The sequence below is a fragment of the Microcaecilia unicolor genome, chromosome 6 (genome assembly GCF_901765095.1).
Source record: "Microcaecilia unicolor chromosome 6, aMicUni1.1, whole genome shotgun sequence".
NCBI lineage: Eukaryota > Metazoa > Chordata > Amphibia > Gymnophiona > Siphonopidae > Microcaecilia > Microcaecilia unicolor.
Window position 1 is genome coordinate 30,075,150 of NC_044036.1, and position 17,271 is coordinate 30,092,420.

At 46.8% G+C, this 17,271-nt stretch overlaps 1 protein-coding gene across 1 annotated transcript in view; it reads right to left on the minus strand.

The window, feature by feature from the left end:
- Positions 1-13,138, minus strand: part of CDCP2 (CUB domain containing protein 2) — a 35,782-nt gene extending 22,644 nt beyond the window's left edge. Inside the window, exons 1-2 of the mRNA XM_030205633.1 lie at positions 13,132-13,138; positions 5,622-5,969 (exon numbers count right to left, since the gene is read on the minus strand). Of these exons, the coding sequence (XP_030061493.1) occupies positions 5,622-5,969; positions 13,132-13,138 (355 nt within the window). The remainder of the gene's footprint in view (positions 1-5,621; positions 5,970-13,131) is intronic.
- Positions 13,139-17,271: the final 4,133 nt, after the last annotated feature.

The window sequence follows — 17,271 nt, forward strand, 5'->3', positions numbered from 1 at the left end:
GCGGGGAGGTGGGTTTGGGGGGGAAAATGAGAAGCTCAGTTTTGGTCATATTTAATTTCAGGTGGCGTTGAGACATCCAGACAGCAATGTCAGACAAGCACGCTGAAACTTTGGTTTGGATGCAAGGTGAGATATCAGGGGTAGAAAGGTAGATTTGGGAGTCATCAGCATAGAGATGGTAGGAAAAGCCATGGGATGAGATTAATGAACCAAGGGAAGAAGTGTAGATAGAAAAGAGGAGGGGACCAAGAACAGAATCCTGAGGTACGCCGACAGGCAGAGGGATAGAAGTAGAAGAGGATCCACCAGAGTGAACACTAAAGGTGCGGAGGGAGAGGTAGGAAGAGAACCAGGAAAGGACTGAGCCCTGGAATCCAAGTGAGGACAGGGTATCGAGAAGTATGCTGTGATCGACAGTGTCAAAAGCAGCGGAAAGATCAAGAAGAATGAGGATGGAATATTGACCTCTGGATTTAGCCAGTAATAGGTCATTGGAGACTTTAGTAAGCGCAGTTTCGGTTGAGTGGAGAGGGCGAAAACCAGATTGTAGTGGGTCAAGAATAGCATGTGAGGAAAGAAAATCAAGGCAGCGGCGGTGAACAGCACGCTCAAGTAATTTGGAGAGAAAAGGAAGGAGGGAGATGGGTCGGTAATTAGAGGGACAAGTAGGGTCGAGTGAAGGCTTCTTAAGGAGAGGTGTGACCACAGCATGTTTAAAGGCAGCAGGGACAGTCGCAGTGGAAAGTGAGAGGTTGAGAATGTGACAGATAAAAGGAATAAGAGCAGGAGAGATGGCATTAAGAAGGTGGGTGGGAATGGGATCTGAGGAACAGGTGGTACATTTTGAGGAAGAAAGGAGAAGTGTAGTTTCCTCAATAGTAACTTCAGGAAAGGAGGAAAGGGAATGAGGGGAAGGAGAGAGAGGGGAACGGACTAGTGGAGGGAGAGGTGGTGAGGTAGAGAAAGCAAGGTTTATCTTTTGAACCTTGTTGTGAAAGAATTCAGCAAGGGTCTGAGGAGATAATGAAGGGGGAGTTGGGGGAGGGGGCACCTTGAGGAGAGAGTTCAATGTGGTGAAGAGAAGTCGAGGATTAGAGCCAAGAGAGTTGGTCAGTTGGATATAATAATCCTGTTTGGCACGTAAAAGAGCAGATTGGAAGGAGGTCAGCATGAACTTAAAGTGTAAGAAATCACCAAGGGCCCGAGATTTCCGCCAGAGGCGTTCAGCGGAGCGGGTACAGGAACGTAGGTAGCGGATATTAGAAGTCAGCCAAGGTTGGGGTTTTGTACGCCTTACAGGGCGGGTCATCAAAGGTGCAAGAGTGTCTAAGGCAGAGGATAGAGTATTGTTGTAAGAAGAAACAGCCTCATTGACAGACGTGGATGGTGCCACAGTAGAGAGGAGGTTTGAAACATGGGAGGATAGAGATGAAGGGTCAATATCGTGAAGATTCCTAGATAAATTAGATGATAGGACGGGACTGTGAGGGAGGAGATTTAAGTGTGAAAGTTATAAGATGGTGATCAGAGGAGGGAAGATCAGAGGCAAGGAAACTAGAAGGTGAACAGTTGGAGGAGAAGATGAGATCAAGACAGTGACCATTTTGATGAGTGGAGGAGGTGGAGCATAGTTGGAGATTAAAGGAGGACGTTAAAGTGAGTAACTTGGAAATATAAGAGTTGGAAGGATCATTAGCAGGAATATTAAAGTCACCAAGGATGAGAGAGGGGGAGGAAGGATCATGGAAGAAGGCAAGCCAGGCGTCAAAGTCACTGAGAAAGGATGAAAGGGACTTATGAGGGGGACGATAAATGACCGCTATTCGAAGAGGCAGAGGAGAGAAAAGGCGGATAGAGAGGACTTCAAAGGAGGAAAAACAGTGAGATTGAGGTGGAAGAAGGGGTTGAAATCTGGAAGAGGGAGAGAGAAGTAGTCCAACACCACCCCCACGGCCAGCAGGGCGAGGAGTATGTGAAAATAGATAACCGCCATGGCACAGGGCTGCGACTGAAGCAGAGTCATCAGGGCAGAGCCAGGTTTCTGTTATGGCGAGCAGATGGAGGTGACGTGAGATAAAGAGGTCCTGGATATAGGGGAGTTTGTTACAGATAGAGCGGGCATTCCATAGGGCGCAAGAGAAGGGCAGAGAAGAGGAGGGGAGTAGAGGAATAGAGATGAGGTTAGAGAGGTCACGGTGAGATCTGTAGAGTTTGGATAATAGTTGGTGAGGAGGGCCAGGATTGGGATTGATGTCACCAGCTGAGAGTAAGAGAAGGAGTAAAAGAGAGCGGAGGAGAGTAGGAGAGGTGTGGCCACGAAGGCGACGAAGGCGAGAGGTATTTAGGTGGAATGGGGAAGGCAAAATGGAGGGAAGAAAGAGACGGAGATTAAAAGCCAAGAGGGAGGAAGAGGGTAGGAGAGAAGGTGAGGTGATGAAGTCAATGGATGGGAAGTGAGTTCCTGTAGCGGAGAGAGGTAGGGGGTGAGGGAAAAGATTAGGAAGGGACAGAGCTAGGAAGAGAATGTGAATAGGGGCCATAAACGATTGAGGTACTTTAGCAACTGGAAAAAGATTAGATATAAAGAGAAAAATGCCTAATAGCGCGCGGCACCTAGAGCGGAGGCCCTGAGTGGATCGGAGTGGACCTGGGTGTCACCCCGGAGAAGGCTGTAAGGATATGCAGATGAGCTGCAAGTCCTCCACAGCACCTGGTGGGAGCACTGGGCACCTAGAGCGGAGGCCCTGAGTGGATCGGAGTGGACCTGGGTGTCACCCCGGAGAAGGCTGTAAGGATATGCAGATGAGCTGCAAGTCCTCCACAGCACCTGAAAGGCAGCCGGTGGTAGAGCTGGGCACCTCTCAGCTGAGGAAAGGCTTACCAGGGGTTAGGCCGAAGCCAGCATTCCTCCCCCTGAGGGTCGCCTGATCCTAGCCAAAAAGCACCTGGAAACTCTGTGCACTTGGAGAGAAGGCCCTGGGAAGATCGGGGTGGAACTGGAGTCACCCCGGATACAGCTGTGAGGAAATGCAGAAGGGCTGCAAGTCCACCACAGCACCTGGTGGGAGCGCTGGGCACCTAGAGCGGAGGCCCTGAGTGGATCGGAGTGGACCTGGGTGTCACCCCGGAGAAGGCTGTAAGGATATGCAGATGAGCTGCAAGTCCTCCACAGCACCTGAAAGGCAGCCGGTGGTAGAGTTGGGTACCTCTCAGCTGAGGAAAGGCTTACCAGGGGTTAGGCCGAAGCCAGCATTCCTCCCCCTGAGGGTCGCTTGATCTACAGATGAATTACTGAAACAGATGTCCCAATGCTGGCCTTCCGACAACCAACTAATCTGAAGCAAAAATGAATGAAAAGCAAATTCCCAACAGAAGCTCAAAAAGAAGAGAATGGCATATTGACCAGGCTAGAAATTGCACTAATACGTATCACAGGGCTACAAAAAGCCATATTTTCAAAGCACTTAGCCTTCCAAAGTTCCATAGAAACCTATGGAACTTTGGAATTCTAAGTGCTTTGAAAATATGCCGTTACCTAAATGGGACCCCCCCCCTAATTCTATAAACGTGGCCAAAAATTATGCATGCAAATTTGTGTGAGCAATTTAATTGAATAATGAGCTAATTAGTACTTATAATTGGCTTTTTAACAATCAATTATTGGCACTAATTAGATTTAAATGGAATTTATGCCCAAGTTAAAAAAAAGGGGGGCACGGAAATGGGAGGATCATGGTGGAACAGGGGCGTTCCTAGCATTTACGCACGTTGTTATGGAATAAGGCTGATACGCATCTAATTTAAGCGCGTACATTTCTGCCATGTTTTAGCTGGTGCATGCACCCGCGCCAAAGGTTAGGAGCAATTCCTGAGCGTAAGCGGTATTCTGTAAACCGCACCTAACTTTAAGCATGGCTTATAGAATAGCGCTTTTTTCAGCACCACATATAGAATTCACCCCCATATATAGAATTCACCCCCAAATGCAGCATAATATTCAAAGCTGAAAACATGAAAAAGGGAGCTATGCTGGGGAGAGAGGCCGAGAAAGGCCAAGGGGGAGAAATTAGAAGAGCAAATCGGAGCAACCAAAAAAAAGTCACCTAACCAATGGAAACAGTCTGTTTTATTTGGATCACCTGATTCTTTTTTTTTGGTCATTCCTACACTTTTTTGTTTGCCCCGGGATACATGTCAGACCTCATAGACCTCCCAATCAGAAACACATCAAGATCAACATGATCATACCTAAATCTCCACTACCCAAGCTGCAAAGGACTCAAATACAAATCAACCTACGCATCCGGCTTCTCCTATATAAGCACACAACTATGGAACGCACTACCAAACGCTGTGAAAACAACATGTGACCACCTAAACTTCCGGAAACTACTAAAAACTTACCTGTTCAAAAAGGCATACCTGAACGACCCAACTTAAATGCCTCAACTCTGCGACACAACAAAACCAAAGCTCGTTTGGACATAAATTACCTCTTCCTCCTTGAGGAGTGGCCTAGTGGTTAGGGTGGTGCACTTTGGTCCTGAGGAACTGAGTTCGATTCCCACTTCAGGCACAGGCAGCTCCTTGTGACTCTGGGCAAGTCACTTAACCCTCCATTGCCCCATGTAAGCTGCATTGAGCCTGCCATGAGTGGGAAAGCGCGGGGTACAAATGTAACAAAAATAAAATAGATACTATTGGAGATTCTACATGGAATGTTACTACTATTGGAGATTCTACATGGAATGTTGCTATTCCACTAGCAACATTACATGTAGAAGGCTGCGCAGGCTTCTGTTTCTGTGAGTCTGACGTCCTGCACGTATGTCAGACTCACAGAAGCAGAAGCCTGCACGGCCACATTGGTGATCTGCAAGGGCCGACTTCTACATGGAATGTTGCTAGTGGAATAGCAACATTCCATGTAGAATCTCAAATAGTAGCAACAGTGGAGGAGTGGCCTAGTGGTTAGGGTGGTGGACTTTGGTCCTGGGGAACTGAGGAACTGAGCTTGATTCCCACTTCAGGCACAGGCAGCTCCTTGTGACTCTGGGCAAGTCACTTAACTCTCCATTGCCCCATGTAAGCCGCATTGAGCCTGCCATGAGTGGGAAAGCGCGGGGTACAAACAAAATAAATCATTCCTAAATCTGTCTGTCACGCACGAACTTTACCACAACTTCACTCTGTATTTGTTCATACCGATATTGGCGATCGCCTCTACGGTACTATGTAAGCCACACTGAGCCTGCAAATAGGTGGGAAAATGTGGGATACAAGTGTCACAAATAAATAAATAAAAATTTGTGGGTGTCCTTCTCTGCTGCGGTAATTGTTTTTCAGCCATGTATTGCATGAAAGGAGTCTGTAGCAACTCCCGTTTCAAAATCTATATTCTGAGATGAGGGAGAGTTAGTATAATGGTCCAACAGAGACTATAACAGTCAGCGGTTCTTTGGAAGGAATACCCATACCACGCTCAACTCCTCCAGGTAACACCCCTGGCAGTATCCTTCCACCACTGATTTCCCTGAGCTGAGAAAGTGTTCTAGAGCCATTTAATTCTTCATTAACAGCACTGGGAATCGGGATTCCTTATGGCACAGAGCAGGTCTTACCTTTTTTATATGTAGCGGAGAAGCCTTTGCTTGACACGTGCTTATCGGAATGGAAGATGATGACCATGACGTGCCAGGAGGATGTGAACTGCGGGGGTAAGTCCGTGCCACAGAATTTCCCCAAGAGGTTTCCCTTGTCCTCAGAAACTCCGTTGTAGATTTTGACGTAGTCATAGTCACAGACGTCATGATACTCCAGGTCAAAATGGTGGAAAGTGAGCAACACGGATGATCCCTCAGCTACAACTAGGAGCCATGTACAGTCTGTGTTGTAGGGGTATAATCCTGGGAAATTTGGGCTGGAGAAGTTGCCAGATGGTGCCGACAGGACCCCACCGCACTTAACACCTGTGGAAAGCAAAATCAATTACAATAATGGGATGTTTACCCAGCAACGAGTCATTAAACTCCACAGTCTACTTAGCAATTGAAATTAATGTCTTATTGAATAACCACGAGTATGTAAATAAAAGCGTTTGCATATGCTTGCTCTCCTGTTCCAGTCTCCAGGCAATTCAGCACATAGAAACATGATGGCAGATAAAGGCCATATGACCCATCCAGTCTGCCCATCCTCTGTAACCCCCAATTCTACCTGTTCCTAAGCGATCCCACATGCTTATCCCATGCCTTTTTAAATTCTGGAACAGTCCTCGACTCCACCACCTCCACCGGGAGGCCATTCCACGCCCTTTCTGTGAAATAATACTTCCTTAGGCTACTCCTAAGCCTCCTGCGTCATTACTCACCATCTAGAGCTGGGATGCATTTTTTCACATCGTGGGGCACAGGGCAGGAATTAAGGAGGGAGTCCAATACCCTCCCTCCCCCCAATCTCCCCACCTGCATTACTACTACACAATCCATGCGACTCTTTCCCTTCTCCCCACCACAGTCCGTCTCCTTCCCTTTCCCTCACCTTGCGGTCTCCTTTAAATTTTTTTATTTCCCTTCTCAGAGGGGCCCCAGCGCAGCAGCCATTCTCAAAAGCTGCCTCCCAGCTGTCCTGAAGCTTTCCTTCTGTACTGTGATCCGCCCAGGTGGAAACAGGAAATTACGTCAGAGTGGGGCGGATTGCGGCAGAGAGGGAAGGAAAGCTTCAGGGTAGCCTCAGGTAGCTTGTGAGAATGACTGCCATGCTGGAGTCAATATAAGAATGGAACAATTTTTAAAGAAGATTGGGAAGGGAGAAGGAGACGGACCGTGGTGGGGGGAAGGGAAAGAGATGCCCTGTTTGCCCTCCCCCTGCTAATTCCGGCCCTGCCTTCAAGGAACAGTGTGCTTGTACTATATCTTTCAGAACTATTTATTTATTTGTGACATTTATATCCCACATTATCCCAAACAAGTTTGAGTTCAATGTGGCTTACAGTAAACAGTATAGGATACATAACAAAGAATAATGCATAAGAACGTAATTTGTTGTAAGAATCCAATTTTACAATACAATATCATAAACATACTGGGATAGCTATGGATGTTTAACATTTAGAAGATCTATTATGAATGAGAAATTGTACATGTCGCAAAGAGAAGGTTAATGGTAAATAGAATAATAACCAATTCAGGTAATAATTCGTTGTTTACGAATAAAGTCCGTGGATAAATGAGCCCAATCATTGAGTATCCAATCATTCTGAAAATTGCCATATAGTTTTAAACATTAGATATTAAACTATCTACTCACCCCATCTATCTATCTGTATTGTATAAATATACTGATAAGATATGAAAAAAGTACAATGTTTATTCCCAAATTTTATAAAAGTCACTAAAAATTGTGTGCACATATTTGATCATGTGCCCAATTTGTGAGCCCAGTTTAATTGAATAATGAGCCTATTAGCACCAATAACTGGCTTTTCGACATGCAATTATTAGTGCTAGTTGGATTAAATTAAAACTTTCGTGTGTACATCTAGGTGCAGGACATGGGCATAAATTTTATATGCAGATCCAAAAAGGGGGCACAGCCATGGGAGGGTCATGGGTGGATCGAGGGCGTTCCCATGATTTACGCACACCGTTATAGCAGGGGCGTAGCCAGACTTTGGCAGGATGGGGGCCCAGAGCCTGAGGTGAGGCGGCACATTTTAGGCCCCCCCTGGTGCCGCAGACCCCCCCCCGCCATTTTTGACCTCCCCGCTGCCACCACCACCTTTGACCCCCCCCCCCCAGCACCAACCCTTTCGACCCCCTCTTCCTGCCATCGCCGCCAACCATCCCCCACCGCCGCCGTTGGGTACCTTTGCTGGCGGGGGTCCCCAAACCCTGCCAGCCGAAGTCCTCTTCTCTGGCGCGGCCATGTTGCTGATCTGCAAGGGCAGGCTTCTGTTTCTGTGAGTCTGACGTCAGAGTCACAGAAACAGAAGCCTGCGCGGCCGCGTTGCTAATCTGCAAGGGCAGATTTCTGTTTCTGTGAGTCTAACGTCCTGCACGTACGTGCAGGATGTCAGACTCACAAAAACAGAAGCCTGCCCTTGCAGATCAGAAGACTTCGGCTGGCGGGGGTTGGGGACCCACGCTAGCAAGAGTACCCGACAGCGGCAGCAGCGGGGGAGGGTTGGCGATGGGAGGGGGGTCGAAGGGGTTTGCAGCGGAGGGGCCAGGGCCAAATCTACGGGGGCCCATGCCCCCATAGCCCCACGTAGCTATGCCCCTTCATTATAGAATAATGGGAATCCATGCTTAATTTAGACGCAGGAATTTCCACGCCCAAACCAGCCCCCAAACCGCACAAAGTCATTTGCATATGAATGGCATCATTAATAAATGTTAATGATTTTAATTTGCATATGAATGACATCATTAATAAATATTAATGAGGCCGTTTGCATACAAATTACATCATTATGCCCGCCTCCGTGGGGCTTCCATTGGCCGCGGCCGCGGGAAATCCAGCCAACCCGCGGCCGTGCAAAAAAAACCGTGGCCGGCGAAAAATTCGCGGCGGGGCAAAAAGACCCGCTCAAAATCCTGCAACCCGCACGTGGCGTGAAAAAGCCGCAGCGGGTCGCAGAAAGGATCCCAATTGGGCGAGAAACCCGCAGCCCTGGCAACTTTGTCTTCTGCCCACTTCATTTCCTGGTGGGAACCCAGCTGATGTCTGCTTTCCTTTTTCACACCTAGGGATCCTCTGTGCTTATCCCAGCCCTTCTTAAATTCCACTACTAAGTTTTTCTCCAAAATAAAACACTGCAGCCAAATGGTTACAAAGCATAACCAAACATGAGGTGGCTTTGTGCTAATAAGATTTACTGCTTAAGCCAGTGGTTCCCAAACCCGGTCCTGGAGGCACCCCAGCCAGGTTTTCAGTATATCCACAATGAATATTCATCAGATAGATTTGCATGCAGTGGAAGCACTGCATGCAAATCTCTCTCATGCAGTGCCGTAGCAAGGGCGGCTGACACCTGGGGCGGGTCGCCGCTGCGCACCCCCCCCCCGTGTGCAGCGCGGCGCACCCTCCCCCTCAGAGCGCATTCTTACGTGAATTAGGAAGCGAGGGGCAGGCGAGAGGGCCGATCTGCCCCCGAGTGCACGTTGCTGGGAGCTGCGTCGGCTCCGCTGGTTCCCTGCTCTCTCTGTTCCGGGGCAGAGGGAGCAGGGAACCAGCGGAGCCGACACCCCCCCAGTGGCGTGCACCCGGGGCGGACTGCCCCCCCCTTTCCTACACCACTGCTCTCATGAATATTCATTTTGGGTACCCTGAAAACCTGATTGGCTGTGGTGCCTCCAGGACCAGGTTGAGGAACCACTGGCTTAAAGAATAGCACTTTTTTTTCTTTTCTGTAGCTCTGTCAGCCCTCTTTAAAAGCAGAAAGGCCAAAAAAAAAATGGCTTGCTTTACTTTCAAATTGTGATTCCATGAGCCACTGTTTCAAGCATTAGTAGAAGGGATTGCCTGAAAATGCCCCTCCCTGGATATGGATAAAACAAGTACATGTAGAGTTCCCGCACATGCTTACTGTTAACTGAACAGAGGGGAGAAGTTCCTAGGAGTATGTTTAGGGCAGGGTGAGAAAATAACACAAGTAGAATGTATTTTCAAATCTACACGTTTTCCATTCTGTCTGCAGCTGAATCGAATGCAGTTTAATTTTCAAAGAGGAAGTGACACGCAGGGCCGCAGAGAGGGGGAGCAGGGGGACAAAATTCCCCGGGCCTGGGCTTCAAAGGAGGGCCCGGCGCCGGGGTCAGGCCGCTGGCGCTGCAGTCCCGGGTCTCACCTGCCTGCCCTCGGCTCCGTCCGCCACCGGGCCCCCTGCATTAAAATCGGCAGCGCTTCAGCTCCATTTGGAAAGGCAGATCATCTCCCTTCGGGCCCCTCCCTGTGTCCCGCCCTCGCGGAAACCAGAAGTTACATCAGACGAGGGCGGGACACAGTGAGGGAAGGCCCAAAGGGAGGCGATCTGCCTTTCCAAACGGAGCTGAGAAGCTGCTGATTTTAATGCAGGGGGCCCGGTGGCGAACGGAGCCGAGGGAAGGCAAGTGAGATCGGGGACTGCAACGGCGGCGGGGGGGGGGGGGGGGGGCGAGGGCGGTGGTGGCCTTGCCCCGGGCCCGGCTTAGTCTCTCGGCGGCCCTGATGACACGTGGGTTCTCTTTGAAACTTTGGTAGAAGGACCAGAGGTGCAAGGTATCCACAGACTAGGGGCCCCTTTTACAAAGAGGCGGTAAGACTAACACGGGCTTACCACTTGCTAAAAAGAAAGAACCGCCGGCTACCACAGCAGCCCAGGGGTACTTCCCACCCCTAGCACGCTGTCATATCTGTCGCTACAAAAATATATTTATTTTTGTTACGCCGGTGTGTACCCGGCAGAAATTGGGCAGTGCCACATGCTGCCTGGTTACTGGGGGTTAGCGCAGGAGCTCTTACCGCCACCTCAGTGGGTGGCGGTAAGGGCTCCCCTCTGAAATGGCCGCGCGGCGAGTGCTTTAATTGCCGCACGGCCATTTCCCACAGAAAAGAAAGACCTACCTTTTACCCACTGCAGTAAAAGGGGGCCTCGGAGCACATCAAAAACGCACGCCAAAGCCAGTTCAGACCCCCTTTGGCCACAGCTTGGTAAAGGGGCACTTTGTGCCTGGATGGGCTATTTGAAAAACAGCCACTGAATTTTTCATTTATTTTTCATACTATCCAGCTCCTCCTAACCTCATCAGGGTGAGGTATATTAAAAAAAAAAAAAAAGTAATCCCCTACAGTTTTTTTGCAGTTTTCTCAGCAACCACTTTGAATTTCAATGAGAAATTTTATGTACTTATATAGTCATCATACTTACATATTACTTTTAAACAACCTTTAATTATCATAAGCTATGTTGATGTTACTGACCTTTTAGTGTTACTAACTAGTGATTTTTGCATGTTAACAATGTTTGAGCTAAAACACAGTAAAATAACGTCATTCAAATGATACAATTAAACAACGTGTCAGAATTTTGCAGTCACGCTGACAAATTTTCTTCACAGTGCTGAGCTTCCGGTTCTTGAGATGATACGCAGCCACTAACAGTGTCTGGATTCTCATTTTGTCCGCCTTGCCGTTCCGATCCAAAATACTTTTAAAAGAAATTATCCATAAATCATCATGTCATCAAATCCAAATTATTCCGTTTCAAAATTATTGTTTACAAAAGTCCAGGTCACTGTGACGTCATTAACAGTAATCTGGTACCCCATTTTCTTTTTTTCAAATAAGGGTAGTTTTACATTGCAAACATTTTTGAACGCGCAAAAATTGCAGGCTGGTCACACTAAAAAGTCTGTAACTTCGCAATGTTTAAAGAGAATTTCATTCCACTCAGCACATAAATGTAGAAAGTAACAACAAATAAAGCTGTATAATTTCACTTTGAAATTTCAAGCGCTTGCTGAGAAAACAGCAAAAAACTCCAGGGGGTTACTTTTTTTTTTTTTTGCCTCACTCTGCACATCATTTCTTCATTATAGGAAGCACTGCCAAAGTCTGCATGTCAGAATTATTCTGGGAATCAGTTACGGATGTTGGAACGCATTTTCTTTTACTAAACTAAACACTTTTGTAAAACGGTTTTAAAAAATGAATATCGGTCCCATATCCAGCTTCTAGATTCCCTCTGAGCTCTCACTTGCTCCTGCCGTAATGAGATAAATCTTAGTTCAGATTACCTTTCTATTTGAAACATTTTTGAGCAGGTTTAATCCCCCCTTGTCGGCAATGGTCCCAATAAAAGCAGCAGTCCAATGGGGGTGGCGAAAGGACATTAATCTCCCATAGCACCGGTTCTCATTCAGTCTCAGCCCAAAAATTGGGAAGGGACTGCCCTCAGCTCATAGTGCAGACCTGATATCTGGTTCTTAGACATAAAAAAAAGCTGAGAAATGAATTCTGAAATGAAAGATCTGTATGGGGGATTACATTCCAGAAGAGCTGAGGACAACCTTTTTCTTCATTTGCAGCTATGTCAGAGCTGGACTGCTTTGGTATCCGGCTGTTGAAAACTACTCAGAGTCCTGGCTCACCCAGTCTGCCATGCAAAATACATCTGGGGGCAGATAGTGACCCCTCCTACCTTTCTTTGCGCTGATCCGGCCGGTGGCACATAGAAAAGTTAGCATCATGACATGCTTGACTGTTAGACTTTGCATCCCCAGACACAGCGGTGATAATGCAACAGATGCCCCAATCACAAGCAAAGTGAAAAATTTCCGAAGCCGCCTCTCTGATGAGCAAACAGACAAGACTACAGCAGCATGAACTGTATGAATAATTCATCCCTTGTCTGAATTAGCAATCTGATCTGCCTTCCCTCTGTTTTAATGACCTGTATCAAATGTCCCTTGATTTCTATCAGCCCAGATGCTTTAGTCAATACAGCAGACTCCAAAGACCTATCAGCATCTGGACTGTTTGAGAGGGTCGTGGAAACAACTGTTCACAGAGCAAGATGGTGAACTAAAGTAGGAACATTAGACTTATGGGTAGATGTGGACTGGAAGTGAATTTTACCCACAACAATTCTGCCTGTTATTCAGCTGGTGGGGGTCAAAGTTTATTTTAAACGCTGACCGTGGCCGGCTAAGCTAGCCCAGGATATTCAGGTGCTGGGCCATGTGGGAACCTACTACTACTACTATTTAGCATTTCTATAGTGCTACAAGGCGTATGCAGCGCTGCACAAACATAGAAGAAAGACAGTCCCTGCTCAAAGAGCTTACAATCTAATAGACAAAAAATAAAGTAAGCAAATCAGATCAATTAATGTGTACAGGAAGGAGGAGAGGAGGTTACGAGTCAAAAGCAATGTTAAAGAATATCCAGGGCCAATTTGTCTGATGATAGGTGCCGGAGCTTATGTGGGTCCCGGCTGATATTCAGTTGGGGCCCACATAAGACAGTTATGCAGGCCCTGGTTGAATATTGGCTAAGACCTATATAACCATGGAAACGCAGGGGGGTCACGTGATGCCTGCCACCTGAGAAGCAGGAAAAACGAGAGTTCCGCAGAGAACCTGCACAAACCTGCCATTACCCAATCACTCTGTTGCTTCAGACCTTGAATTTGACTGTAGAAGCGGGGCATAGAAGTTGGCAGTGGGGGGGGGGGGGGTCTGGCAATGGCAGGGGGGGCAGCGCTGGGAGAGGATAAAATGTGCCCCCTCACTCTGGCCCCCCCTCCCACCAAAGTCCAGATACGCCCCTGGTTTTACAGTGATATCAATTACCCCAATATTGACTGGACATCAGGAAGTGCAAGGGAGGTAAAATTCCTAGGTATAATAAACCACTGCTTCTTAGAGCAACTGGTCCAGGAACCGACAAGAGGGGAAGCTATTTTAGATCTAGTGCTTACTGGAATGCAGGACTTAGTACGAGAGGTAACGGTTTTAGGTCTGTTAGCAGTGACCAAATCTGAGCTAATACTGGAGTGAAGTGACTAAGGGGTCCCTTTACTAAAGTGCACTAACAGATTTAGCGTGCGCTAATGATTAGCATCCGCTAAATGATAAGACACCCATAGGAATTTAATGGGTGTCTTATCATTTAGCGCATGTTAAACCTGTTAGCGAGCCTCAGTAAAAGGACCCCTAAGGAAATCTACTGTAGCAGCATTTAATTGTTGAAAGGGTGACTATGATAAAATGAGGAAAATGGTCAAAAAGAAGTTAAAAGAATCAGCCTCAAAGGTTAGAATTTTAAATCAAGCATGGACATTGTTTAAAAACATCATCTTGGAAACTCAGAACAGATGTATTTCACGTATGAATAAAGGTGGAGAGATGAGCAAATGACAGACAGCATAGCTAAAAAATGAAGCGAAAGAGGCCATTAGAACCAAAAGAAAATATTTCAAAAAATGGAAAAAGGATTCAAATGAAGAAAATACGAAGCAATATAAGCAATGGCAAATTAGAGGCAAAGCACTGATAAAGAAGGCTAAAAGAGTGGAGGCTTGGCCTAGTGGTTAGGGTGGTGGACTCTGGTCCTGAGGAACTGAGTTTGATTCCCACTTCAGGCACAGGCAGCTCCTTGTGACTCTGGGCAAGTCACTTAACCCTCCATTGCCCCATGTAAGCCGCATTGAGCCTGCCATGAGTGGGAAAGCGCGGGATACAAATGTAACAAAAATAAAATAGATACTATTGGAGATTCTACATGGAATGTTGCTACTATTGGAGATTCTACACGGAATGTTGCTATTCCACTAGCAACATTCCATGTAGAAGGCTGCGCAGGCTTCTGTGCAGGACGTCAGACTCGCAGAAGCCTGCGCGGCCACATTGGTGATCTGCAAGGGCCGACTTCTACATGGAATGTTGCTAGTGGAATAGCAACATTCCATGTAGAATCTCAAATAGTAGCAACAGTGGAGGAGTGGCCTAGTGGTTAGGGTGGTGGACTTTGGTCCTGAGGAACTGAGTTTGATTCCCACTTCAGGCAGCTCCTTGTGACTCTGGGCAAGTCACTTAACCCTCCATTGCCCCAGGTACAAATAAGTACCTCTATATAATATGTAAGCCACACTGAGCCTGCCATGAGTCGGAAAGTGCGGGGTACAAATGTAACAAAAAAAAAATATGAAGAGAAACTTGCCATAGAACCAAAAACTCATAGAAATAGCTTTTTCAGGTACATCAGAAGCAGAAAGCCTGTGAGGAAATCTGTGGGGCTGTTAGATCATCAAGGACCAAAATGAGCACTCAGGGAGGACAAGGCCATAGTGGAGAGACTGAATGAATTCTTTGCTTAGGTCTTTACTGGAGAAGATGTAAGAGATCTACCTGTACCAGAAATGGCTTTCAAGGGTGATGCTACAGAGAAAGAAATCTCGGTGAGCCTGGAAGATGTACTGAGCCAAATCGAAAACTAAAGAATAGTAAATCTCTTGGACCAGATGGTTTGTGCCCCAGGGTACTGAAAAAACTCAAACATGAAATTGCTGATCTGCAGTTAGTGATCTATAACCTGTCGTTGAAATCATCCGTAGTACTTGAAGATTGGAAAGTGGGAAAATGTAACATCAATATTTTTAAAGGGCTCTGGGGTGATCTGGGAAATTATAGACTGGTATGTCTGACGTCAGTGTCGGGCATCATAGTGGAAACTATTATAAAAAAATAAAATTAGTGAACACATAGACAAATATGGTTTAATGGGACAGAGTCAGCATGGATTCAGCCAAGGGAAGTCATGCCTCACTAATTTGCTTCATTTCTTTGAAGGCTTAAATAAACATGTGGATAAAGGTGGGCCGGTTGATGTGGAGGGACATAATCGAACGTTTCCGGCAAAATAGTTCGCCGGCGATCTATTGTGGCGGCGGCGCTACAGCTGGCCAGAACTGTATTTTCAAAAAAGATGGCCGGCCATCTTTTCTTTCGATAATACGGTTTAGCCCGACAAAATGCCAGAGTTCGCCGGTTTTGTTTTTCAGCGATAATGGAAAAAAATGCCGGCCATCTCAAACCCGGCAAAGAAACTTTAGTAAATCAGTTTCTTACAGTGCCTCTGCAAATCACTAACAAAAACCAGTAGTCTCCCTTTCCAAAGCATGCTGTCATCTGTGTGAGGGCACCCTCTAGATAGGTGAAACAAAGAGACAATTGCCTTTGTTCCACATGTCACCAAAACCTGGGTCTCCATCAGTCTCTGTCTCGGTCACACGTACCCACCTCCCCACGGACTTCCCCCAGTCTCTCACTCACTCATACCCATGCCCAGCCTTCACCCAGTCTCTCTCAACCCCCTAGCCTTCACCCTGTCTCCCACTTGCTCATACCTGCCCCCAGCCTTCACCCAGTCTCTTGCTCGCTCGCACATATTTGCCCCCCCCCCAGCCTTCATCCAGTCATGCCCTCCATTGGTCATCTGGTCAGTTGGGGCACCTTTTTGAGGCTTGGTCGTGAAAATAAAAGGACCAAGTAAACCCAGCAAAATACTGCTTAACGCTGCTTTTTTTTTGCTCCATTATCGGCGAAAGCCGGCCATCTGGTAGCCACGCCCATGTCCCACCTTCGCTAAGCTGCTGACACGCCCCCTTGAACTTTCTCCGGCGAGGCGACTGGAAAGCGGCGATGCTGTCAAAAACGCCGCTTTCGATTATACCGATTTCGCCGCTTTTGAAAGATTGCCGGCCATCTCCCGATTTATGTCGGGAAATGGCCGGCGATCACTTTCGAAAATAAGCCTGATAGTGTATCTAGATTTTCAGAAAGCTTTTAGCAAAGTCCCTCATGAGAGACTCCTAAGAAAATTAAAAAGCCATGAGATAGGAGGCAATGTTCTGTTGTGGATTAGGAACTGGTTAAGGGATAGAAAGCACAGAATAGGATTAAATGGCCATTTTACTCAGTGGAGGAGAGTGAATAGAGGGACTGCTGCAGGGATTTGTACTGGCACCAGTGCTTTTTAACATCTTTATAAATAATCTGGATATCGGAACCACAAGTGAGGTGATTAAATTTGCAGACGACTGAAAACTATTCAAAGTTATTAAAGCACATGCGGACTGTGAAAAACTGCAGGAAGACCTTGGGAAACTGGAAGACTGGGCAACCAAATGGCAGATGAGAGTTAATGTGGACGAATGCAAAGTGATGCACATTGGGAAGAATAATCTGAATCGTAGTTACCTGATGTCAGAACCCAAGAAAAAGATCTAGGTGTCATTGTAGACAATACGCTGAAATCTTCTGCCCAGTGTGCAGCGGCAGCCAAAAAAGCAAACAGGATGCTGGGAATTATCAGGAAAGGGATGGAAAATGAGACAAAAGTTTAAAAAAAGGTTTAGACGGCTTTCAAGGGTGATGCTACAGAGAAAGAAATCTCGGTTCAAAGAAGAGTGACCACAATGATAAATGGGATGGGACACCTCTCATATGAGGAAAGACTAAAGAGGTTAGGGCACTTCAGTTTAGAAAAGAGAAAGTGGGGGGGGGGGGGGGGGGAGAGGGGAGATATGATTGAGATCTACAAAATCTTGGGTGGTTTAGAACGCGAATGTGCATAGATTTTTTTTACTTTTTCATAAAGTACAAAGACTAGGGGACACTCAATGAAATTACATGAAAATACTTTTGAAACGAACAGGAGGAAATATTTTTTCATTGAACATGGAATTTGTTGCCAGAGGATGTGGTATCAGCGGTTAGCATATCTGGG